At 32.4% G+C, this 11,209-nt stretch overlaps 1 protein-coding gene across 1 annotated transcript in view; it reads left to right on the top strand.

Annotated features, from left to right (window-relative positions):
• Positions 1–3,916: 3,916 nt before the first annotated feature.
• Positions 3,917–11,209, top strand: part of LOC108628535 (uncharacterized) — a 63,570-nt gene continuing 56,277 nt past the window's right edge. Inside the window, exons 1-4 of the mRNA XM_018030528.2 lie at positions 3,917–3,935; positions 4,445–4,650; positions 9,877–10,012; positions 10,764–10,897. Of these exons, the coding sequence (XP_017886017.1) occupies positions 3,917–3,935; positions 4,445–4,650; positions 9,877–10,012; positions 10,764–10,897 (495 nt within the window). The remainder of the gene's footprint in view (positions 3,936–4,444; positions 4,651–9,876; positions 10,013–10,763; positions 10,898–11,209) is intronic.

Genomic DNA, 11,209 nt, shown 5'->3' with positions numbered 1-11,209 from the left:
TCGACGAAATCAATCCGGCTCCCGCATACCGACAGGGACAAATGATCTGTGTGCGCGGAATAAAGAAACTGCTGCTTTCGAGACGTCTTTCATCCAACTCTCTCGCTGGAATTGTGAAATTAGAATAGAAACAGACGAATGGAAGCATTACGATACACGCCTGTTCGATGTCTTTCTGCCTGGAAACCGAATAAAGCTATGGAAGAATAGCAGGCCACGATCTTTTGGCATTTCTGGGCAAAACCTTTGAGGAGAAAGCACGGAAATTCAGAAAATACGTGAGTGGCAGGGCTAAAAGGCGAAAATGCGAGACGAAATTTTTCTGTTCTTGAGCAGTGGTGAAATGTGTAACACAAATATGGATTTAAGAATAATTTTCCAAATTGACTCTCTAGATTTTGCAGGCATTGATCGACAGGAATAAATTTATTTGTAGAGGATCCATATATTTACTTAACACACTATTATAAATAATACGTATATTATAAATTAACAAGATTTTGTTTAAGAATTGTGCCTTAAATATATTCTTAAGACTTATGTGAAACAATGTACAGAAACAATAATGTCATGTTATGATCATCGATATTATCAATTTAGGACATTAAAAAACATTAGTATCATAATTATATCAGAAACATTAAAACGTGAATTAATTCAAGAGTTCCAGGGATGTTCCCGATTTAATTGCTAATTGAATGCAAATTAGGTATACATTTAGAGAAAGATCTAGCCTATTCCCGGAATAAAAAAATTTAACGGAAATTCCAAATATAAAATATGTTTTAAAGAAATATATATAATATTAAACTTACTCGATACCTTCATTGAAAAAGAAGAGTGTTTATATTTGTAATAGTAATAATTGATTACAAAAGCTAGATTTCATTATGATGATCAGTTAACACGAATAAAACTACTGATATTAAAATATTGGTGTTCTATTTACGTTTCATTACTTTCAATTAAATTACAGTTATTTGTTTTCGGAATTATCATAGTCATCAATATCATTTCCAAATGTATGTAATAAGGATATTATTTTTTAATTGACATTACTGTGTTTACTACAATTAAACAAAATAATTAGAGTAGTATCTTTATTATTATTATAATTAGAAATGGAAAAATTTGTTCTATAGTAATATTCTTTTTGTAATGATGTCCACAAAAGGTCAATCTATATATTCCATTAATTCTCTCCTATCTAGAAATCCGTTTCATAGAAAAAGAGCGATTAAAATCTATTTGTTTGTTCATCTACTATACATATAGTACTGGAGCGAATTTTTATACTCGTTTTGAGGAAAGAGGAAATTATTTTCTAGTATCAACAGGATCTAATATTTTGATTATTAATGCATGGAAAACAAACTTTTACAGATCTAATAACACTTTAGAACCTAATTTCTAGAAACACGATATTGACAAAAATAGCTTTATTCCATGCAACTCTACAATTGTTCTAGTCGCGAACGTCCTTTAGTGAGAAAGAGCAGGAGAGACGCAAAGAAACAAAATTGCACATTAAACCGAAACGTTGACGGTTACAGGAAGAAAGTCAGAGAAACGAGCCGATTGGGAGGGAACTGTTGAGTGCCAAAATTGGACAGTGCAACGTCTAGACTAGGGTCTAATACCCCAGGGTCGCTTATCCGTTTAAAGAGATACTTGGTGGTCTAAATGGACTTCGCTCGCTCGATTAGATCAACGTTCGAAACGGGCTTTAGTTGTTGTATGCTCTAACATCTTCATTCCTCGAAATATCTAATTAGGGCGAAGAAGAACTGGCTGGTACAACTGCGTTAAGCCACTCGGGAAAATTATTGCCCAGATGTAACGTATTCTCTGATATCCAATGCGGTTTTACTGATCGGATTAACCAATTTGATTAGTACAAATACCAATCCACACTGTGATACCATGCGGAATAGTAATTAAACATTTAGACATCAAATGATATGACTGATTGATACCGAAATATCTATCTTCGTTTATGGTTGTATGAACCCTTACATAAACACAATGACATACCATTGAAATTTTAACAGTTACTAGATATTATGTTAATCAAGCACTGTACAAAATTTTAGAAAATTTGCGAGCCTATTAAAGAAGTTATTACATTTTGATTTCTTATGTCGAATGACCGAATTTTATAATTTTGTCTAATTTTTAGTACATGACTGAAGGTAGCTCGATAGTATTTGCAAAACATATACAATTTTAATACAAGTTGTATTAAACAATAGTTAAAGTTTTGAACTTTCATTCATATAGGGTTTCCGTGAAAATTGTTTAAAAAAATGCATTACAAAATTCTTATTTCTAACACAAGAGCTTATAGAAACTTTTGTATAATTACCTCATGCGATTTCGTATTATATATGGTTTCAATAAAAAAATAGATGGTTATAGATTTTTTTACGGGGAATGCGATGATGTAAAGAAAAATATAGGTTTCCGTGGAAAGAACGGAATAATAATGATTAAAGGCAATGAATAATATCTTTATCACCCTACCATCGCCCCAGTCGTAAATAATAAGTTGTGTATTTTACCTTGTTTATACTTTTTTATAATATAACATTAAAATATACGAATGTGAAGATGGTAATATACATTTAATAATAAAATTTTCACTTCATATTCTTAAAAATAAAGTAAAATTCTCTAAAATAAGTCCATTGTAGGGCTCTCCCTAGATACGTTACCCAAATAACGTTAGCTACGAGCTACGTTAAGAATATTTTAAAGTTATTAGGACATGTAGACAATTGTAAATAACGTACACTCCAACAAAAAGATGCCAGAACTATGTATTAGAATATTAGAAATTGTGCGTTAAACATTCCTTGTGACTGAGAAAAACGGGTCGAATATTTTTATAAACCTTACTCCTCTGTAATTATCATTTTGTTTTTAAAAGTTCATTGCTTGAAATATTGAACGCAGCTTTTTATTACGTGTCTTACTTTTGAAAGATCTTACAGCTCATGCAACCTTAATTTTCTCCAAGAGTAATAGCAAAATACGCAATATCTTTTATGTATAGTTTGTTTAATATTGTTGTAAGGAACATAGAAAGAGAGTCAATTAACTGTAAGTATTTGGTATTTAAAATCTCAATATATTTGAATTTTCTCTTGGTTTTACTATATGTAATTCACCTAATTTTACTACTTTTACTACAATTAACAGCTTGCTTTCGGTTACTGTCATTGAATTTTACTTGCTAATAACAAGTTCAGTGTGATTTAATTTCGCTTTAAAACGGAGTCACAAAACGTCACGACTCGATCGCATTATTTCTCTCGGTTTTATGACTCTTAACTTGCCGATTTAAAATACTCTCGTTTCATTGAAGCCAGCTCGTAACGAAATTCTTAACGGCGTATAAAACCGAGTAGTAACTTGAATTTTAACGTTCTTCTGCCGCAATTACCGCACCTTTAGCGAAAAATGTAGCGTGAACAACAGCTGGTAACATACATGTGTATAATGTTTCGAGATAAACCGCGCCTCATAAACCTTCCTCGCCAGTTCAGACATACGGTATCTCCACTTGCCGGCTAATTACAAAAACGTAAAACGACCAGTTTTTATCGTTCGACGTTTTTTTCCCGAGTGTCCTCAAATATTTTTCCCAGTGCCATATTATGCTGACGAAACAAACGTGATGTAGCATTCTTTGTCCAGTTTCGATTAACTGATTTAAACTATTATTAGTTTGTGACTCTGTAGAACGTAAAAATTTCTAAACGTTTAATTACAATATTTTTTTATTAACCTTCCGTCTGTATACTGGATCGATTTCGACCCAGACCGTTTTTCATATTTCCCATACTTTTCGTTTCAACTTTCACGTAGCACGTAACATGGAATGTTTAGTTTAAATCAATTTATTAATCTAGAGATGAACAAAGAGAGTCCAAGTATTAAATAATAACGCCAAATTAAACGTGACTTCTTATATAACTCGATTATTAAGGCTTAAGAGATTATTAACGACCAACATTTATTTTTTTTACACGTTCTTCTTTATAAATGACGTGACATGTAATTATTTCGAATTTTGTCGAAGAGTACAATTGTTAACACGAAGAGAAGGATTCCTCTCGGACCAACAAGAAGAATGGATCAATCCTATCATCGATAATCGATTTCTACATTGATCCTTATATAATAACAAAAACTATTGAATGATATCCTAGGAACATCGTTAAATACTTAAAAATTTGTTGGGTCTTCCTAAAACACAAAAACTTGAAGAAAAAAATGTATAAACTTGATGATCCAGTGTGCAAATATCATTAGTGTAAATAACGTTGCAGACAGAGAGTTAATGTTAATACTACTTGACTTAAACTATTGAGAAAACTTAATAATGATGTTTTGAGGAACAGAATAAAAATATTTAATGATTTGTAATTGTATGCTGCAGGTGCGACAGGACTAAAGGATTTGAAAATCAGCGTCCCAGCCGTGGTGCGATCCGGTGACACAGTGACACTTTCCTGTCACTACGATTTAGAGGGGCTACCATTGTATACGATACAATGGTATCTCGAAGAAGCAGAATTCTATCGATACCTACCGGAGCGAGAGCCACCGTATAGCACATTCAATATCGATGGAGTACACGTAAATGTACGTATTCTATCAGAGCAAATATTAAATTTACTGAAGTAAATTCTATGTATCTTTGATGGCTTCAACTACTAAGTGTTTAATTAAATCGTTTGATACAGAAGTCCATCTTTTTTGCAAATTGATTTCTTTTTTAAATTAATTCCGTTTAATGCAGAAGTAATATAATTATCGTAAATGTACCAATTTCTGTTCAGGTCACAATTTCTACTCACTGCCTTGTTTTTCTATACTTTCAATATAAACAACAATACAAACACATAAAATGAAACGCTAGTGAGTAGAAATTGTGGGTTTCTACAGAAATTCGGATATTTATTTAATATCTTCATTTATTTCTGGGTGAATAGGAAAATAGATGAGAATCGTTCGTTTGAATAGGATCGTTAGGATTATATGTAGCAATGGTGTAAGTCATGCTTTCATACCACGCTGTATAAAGATCATGGATATCCATGAAAAGGATACTCTGAATGAGGTCGTGCCATGTTGTAAACTAGTACTGCCAACATAAAAAAATTCAGTTCAATCAATTGCGAACATTAAACAACGTGTATTCAACGCACAAAAACCTGTAACTAAAACGAAAAAAGATACATGTTCGATTTGCTCTCATACATTGTACCAGTTCACCAATCATTCTTTATATCTTTCAAAACATCGAATGTGCCAGATTCTAATAATAGTGAACCTCTGGATTTTTTAGAAGTGGGCGATGAATAAATAATATATAGTACTAATTAATTTAAATATAATATAATATATTATAATATTAATATAATAAATATAAATTTAATTAATTTACGCACCAATGTCTAATTTCAATGACTGATCCTAGAAATATGGAAGAATACCTTATTTTCATGATGTGAGTATCTATTAAGAGAGAGTTTCTCACAATTTTACCCCGAGGGTGTAGAAAGGGGTGAAATGTATTCTTATGAATTTTCGATTCTTTCTTATAATACTTGATTTATTGATTGCGATGAAAAGAAAAAGTTGAGAAATGTTATCTTTTTGTACAAAGTTTCTGTATTACATTCACTATTATTATATTATTTTCCTTTAATAACTTGTTTAGTATTGAACGAAGCAGGAAAAATTTAATACCTATATAGTTCAGCAAACATATCAGTTTCTTTACATCTAATGATAATAATTTTCATTTTGTACAAAAGTGGTGTAGGTTTGGCAATGTAAACGTTTTACAGAAAAGTTAAGTACAAAAAAGATGTAAATTAAAAGAAGAATTATATTAAATATATTTTTCGATACAAAACGGTATTATTATATTTAGAAATAATTTTTGGAAGAAGGAATAATGCAGGATAAATTGATATGGAACAGGGTTGACGAACTGGCTTCTCGTGATGTTTACGTATTACGTGGCCGTTCAACGTATCAGGTTCCCGATTAATTGGGTTTGCTAGATTTAAGTGGGTACCCCAGACATGAGATAAATATCCCAATCTCTGTTCTTGATCCAATTTCAACTCATTCACTTGTTTCAATCATAATAAACATACAAAATAAATAGAACAAAAACTGTCTTTCAAATTTTTGAACATTCTTATGCAAGATTCCATTACATAATATACAGCGTAAGTTACAACACTAACTTGTAACAAATTATTTAAACAGCGAATTGTCATACTTTTGGTGTTTCCATGGAGCTGTTCAGCTTTTCGTTAAGAAAACATGATTAAGTAATGAACATTTTAAACGACATAAACACATTTCTAATGTTAGAAAAGTTACTTACAATATTTAAATAGTGTAATTATAATAAATTTATTTTATAATAAATGAAGAGTTGAATTACTTTATAATAAATGAAGAGTTGAATTATGATACACACTTATTTTAGTAAAAAAAGGTGAATAGGTAAACTGACAGAATATATAAGTCGATATTTCGACTGGGAAAAGTAGTAATTATTAAACTATTAATTAAAATCAACTTGCAATTTTATATTATTATTTAATAATAATTGATTTGATATAAGAATTGATAGTTGCAAATAGTAATTGCTGTCAAATAGAAAGTGTCAATTTTCAATCGTATTTCGTATAAAAGTCGATAGTTTGTGATTAATTCATTTGATATAAAAATTGCCAATTATACATATATAAGAATTAGATTAGATAGAATTAGACATAATAATTGATTTGGTATAAAAACTGTCAGTCTAATATAATAATTGCTATTATCAGTTTCATGCGAACACAGCTATTATGATTTCATGCGGAAATAAGCAATTTTACTTAAATCGATTTCTAAGCAATGAAAATCGACTTTTAATCAAACCTTACCCAATTCTGAAGATTATATCTTCACGGAAATTATTGTTGCAATTATTGATAATTCTGTTATTAAGGGAGCAAATTACTTCAACCTCGACTGCGATTAACGCTTGAACTCTCTACATTCATTCGATTCTTCTAACAATTTTACCCAAACTACCATTGAAGGAATGAAAATGGACTTCAAATCTAACGTTGTCCAATTTTAAAGCTTACATTTTTTACAAAAATTATTGTTAATCTTTAATTGTTGATAACACTGTTAGTATTCCATCAAATAGATTTATTTTTAGCTTAAATCAATGCTTGAATCCCATACTTTAATTCACTTCTCCTCACAATTTTACCTAATTGGGCATTCATTTTATTAAAAAGTGATCATTAGCAACATCTACACTGGAGTGCTTAACTTACAAGTTAATATTTCGGTTAAAGAAAGTATTATGAAATAAACGTATTAATTTACAATTTTGTATTTATTCCTTAATAACATCATTACATTTTAATTCAATAATGGAATTTAAATAGAAGTTTCATATTCATTTCGTAGAATACGTACTATGCATATCAATAAAATCAAAATAATTAAATATTGCTGACGGTTGTTTATTAGTATTCTATTCAATAAAATAATTATTTGTCTTAATAGAATAACAGGCATAGATTATGAGTAGAAATACGTTGAGTCACGACTTTCTGAGTAGAAACTTAGACATGAGTAAATAGAAACAGAAACATCGTATTTTCGCCGTGAATAGAAATACGTACATTTGAGAAGTGCAATTTAAACGTTTCTATATCTGAAGACAATTGCTTGTAAATGATTTTTGTCTCATCCATTCGAAAATTACATTCCACGAATGAAAATACTTTCCACTATAAATGTTGACTTAAAAATTATTTTTCTCGTCCAGTTAAAAGTGAAATCATTCTTAGCTGAGTGGAAATTGGGACATTTACCTACGAATGTTTATATAATAGTCCTAAACATTCATTCGCTTCTATCGATAACTCGTAAAGGTAGCTCGACTGTATCGAGTACTACGATCATTCTGCACATTAGGCGAGCTTCCGCTATACTAGGATTTCATTCCACGTTTTATTCTATGTATGAAATTTGCTGTTTATTGTCAACTCAAGTCGGTAATGAGGGAGCGCAGAACCATCTAATTGACAGTGGAGTAATTGTGGCTCTCGACGGAGAAGTTCGTCATCCCTGATGTAGAGTAACATTTTACTTCGGTATTTGCCCAACTCAGTAGATAGAACCAACTTTTAGCGGAACGATATCACGAATCCGTAGAAGGGGGAACAATCCTGAGCAAGTTGGTGGTAGCCCCCGTCAAATTCCTAGCGATTCGATCGCTCGTAAAAGTATCCGCAATGTTTGAACCGAGTAACTTAACCGTCGCGTCGTTTCCGATCCCTTCATGTTCCAAATTAAACCGGCGCGTCATTCCCGAAATCGTTTCTAGGTTTCGTGCGTTCAACGCACGGGAAACTGAAAGTTCGAATAAAATTCCTGTCGCTATTTCCGACTTCGGAACTTTCGACTTCCGAAGTTCGAACTGATCCTAACAATAAGCGATACAATTTTGGGAGAATGGTGGATAATTTGAAGTTTATCGATTAACTAGTAAAAATTCGATACTGTTATTTATAAGCAACAAAAATGGTACTCGTTGAAATTTTGTTTAGATTCTCGGGATGATAAATGAACACTCGAATGTCAGATCTATTTATTATTTCTATAATTTATAAATGTGAAATATAATTAATACACTAAAACTCTGTCACGTTCGTGTCCATCAGAATAACTGAACCGAATGAGATATTTAGATTGACGTTCCTCAGGCATTTAGTACAATTTGATATTATCTGTTACGTACTATAAATTATTTGGTACGTCTATATGAAAAAAAAATTAAATTATGAAAATGGTCTGTTATTCTGACGTCAGGATATCTGGACATTTCAATTTTCCATGATTCTAGAATATACAAGGTGGTGCATTTATCCTGGCCACATGGAATATCTCAAAAACTAAAATCTTAATAAAATTGCGTGTTCTGTATAAAATACAATCTTTTAGGGTCGTAATATATCAATCGTAATAAATCTTTAAGGTGTCGTAACAAATTAGTCTTGCTCTTCGATATACTCGAAGGTTTTGCTGAATTAATACGCTTTATGATTCGTAACTTCATACGTGTCAGATTCGCGTGCGTCTTTATTACATCGTCATGCATAATTTTACTATGCCAATGCAAGCGGCTAGCGTAGCGCGAAGCAACTGCTGCCCACCTATGTATCAGCTACTTAAATTTAGAGAAAACGGGCCGTCAGCTGAGCCCTAACGGAAACTGTGGTGTTGACGGAAGTGACCACAAATAGTATATCAACTCTACTCATGGCGGCGTACCGACGCCGAAAAAGCAGAAAGCTTTATCACACACACGTGCTCTGTGAGACTGATCCGCTTCTTAAAATATTCTAATAAATTATATTCAAATGATCTTTTCCTTAAGGGTTGTCTTAAACAAATAATTAACAAACAAAATTTAAAAAGGGAGTCGTGATGGCTGTAGTGGTTGGATGTTAGACTCGAAGCTTAATGCGAATCTTTATACATTATAAGGATAACTAAAGACATCTACATTAGACTTTATTTGGAAGAATAAAATTACGATATGAAGATGAGTAAACTAATGAACGCTGCGATTCCGCGTTTCCTCGAGGAAAACAAAAGAATCGCGAGAACTCGAAGGTTTTCAATTTCTTGCTAAAATCGGGAACCTTTCAAAAACATCGCAAGATCGATACAAGTTTGAAATAGAAAAATGTAAAAAGCTTTACAAATATATTTTGTAGAAGTATGCAAAGTTTATCATTGTCAAGCCCCCAATCTACGTTTATTCGACAGGTTTCCAAATCGAATTCGTTCGACGTGACATTGGTCGACGTATCGAGGAAGCTGACGGGGATGTACAAATGTGAAGTGTCAGCAGGCAGCCCGACGTATCACACGCTAATCGAGAGGTCTAGGATGGAAGTGGTAGGTGAGTAGAGAAGTCTAGAATTGAAAACATTTTATTGGGGAAGTAATCTCTTTCGCTACTGAACTTGTGCTGCGCTCCGTAATTCAGTGCACGTGCATCTCCACTCCTACGTGCGATCCATTTTCCACTCGGATTTGCTGAAAGCTTTAGAAAGGAACGGGAATCAACATTCTGTTACTGTTTTAAGAAAATTTCCCGCCCTGCGTGTTTTTACGCTCGCTGCACCCAGCAGCACTAGGAAAGAGTTTGCTAATTGTACCGCCATTTACGTACTAAAGAGAACCTTACGATGTTTAAAGATCATAAATACATTATCAGAATTTTGTGTTTTGTTCTTAGAATAATAAAGGAAAACCTAAGGGTGCGTCTCTTTTATACCTGTTTATTACTTCTGTAATTTCTTCATCTATAGACATTCGTATATGAACAAATGCATATTAACACGCAACCTCTAATATTCGCTGTGACTATGCCGAAGCCAGAAAAGTCCAAAACTCATTCATAGATACACAGCTAGAAGGAATATCTGCTATCTTGACTCGCAGGTATACACGTGTTAAAATAAGGCTGATGACCTGTTCCTTAATCCTTCAGATAATAGATTTTCCTTTAAATGATACGAATTACGAATAATATCTGATGCTTATTTAAATTCAATTAATAAAGAAATCTTGAGACTATTATTATTGGCAGTTTACTAGATATAATGTAATACTCGTGCTTATTAAATTCGCCAACTACTTTGTCTTAGATGCACCGAAAACAGGCCCAACGATTGACATTCAGAAGGAGAGGATCTCGATGGGTGAATTGCTTCAGGCGAACTGCACCACAGGCTACTCGAGACCCGCCTCCACAATTATATGGAAGTTGAATGGGGATCTCGTAAGTAGTATATTGCCCTCACTGTCGGTCCTTACCTTGCCAATAAACGTTTTCCATCCGTAGTTATAAAACCTTACCGAATGATTAAAGTTCAATGGAGTACCACTCCTCCTCTTTTTCTCTCCCCCTCACTTTTCCTGCATCATTCCTCTTTCCGTTTCAGTTGCCTTTTAAATCTTTCTTAGAACGTCCGTGTTTATTCGCGTCACAAAAATTGGTTCAAATCTAATATGAGTATAAATAGGGAAGTGTACATATATATATATAATACGTTACTATAAAAGTGTTTAAGGATGTATTGGCTATACAGAT

This window comes from Ceratina calcarata, unplaced genomic scaffold (genome assembly GCF_001652005.2).
Source record: "Ceratina calcarata isolate Rehan_Ccalc_2016 unplaced genomic scaffold, ASM165200v1 scaffold527.2, whole genome shotgun sequence".
NCBI lineage: Eukaryota > Metazoa > Arthropoda > Insecta > Hymenoptera > Apidae > Ceratina > Ceratina calcarata.
This window is presented reverse-complemented; position numbering and strand designations above follow the sequence as displayed.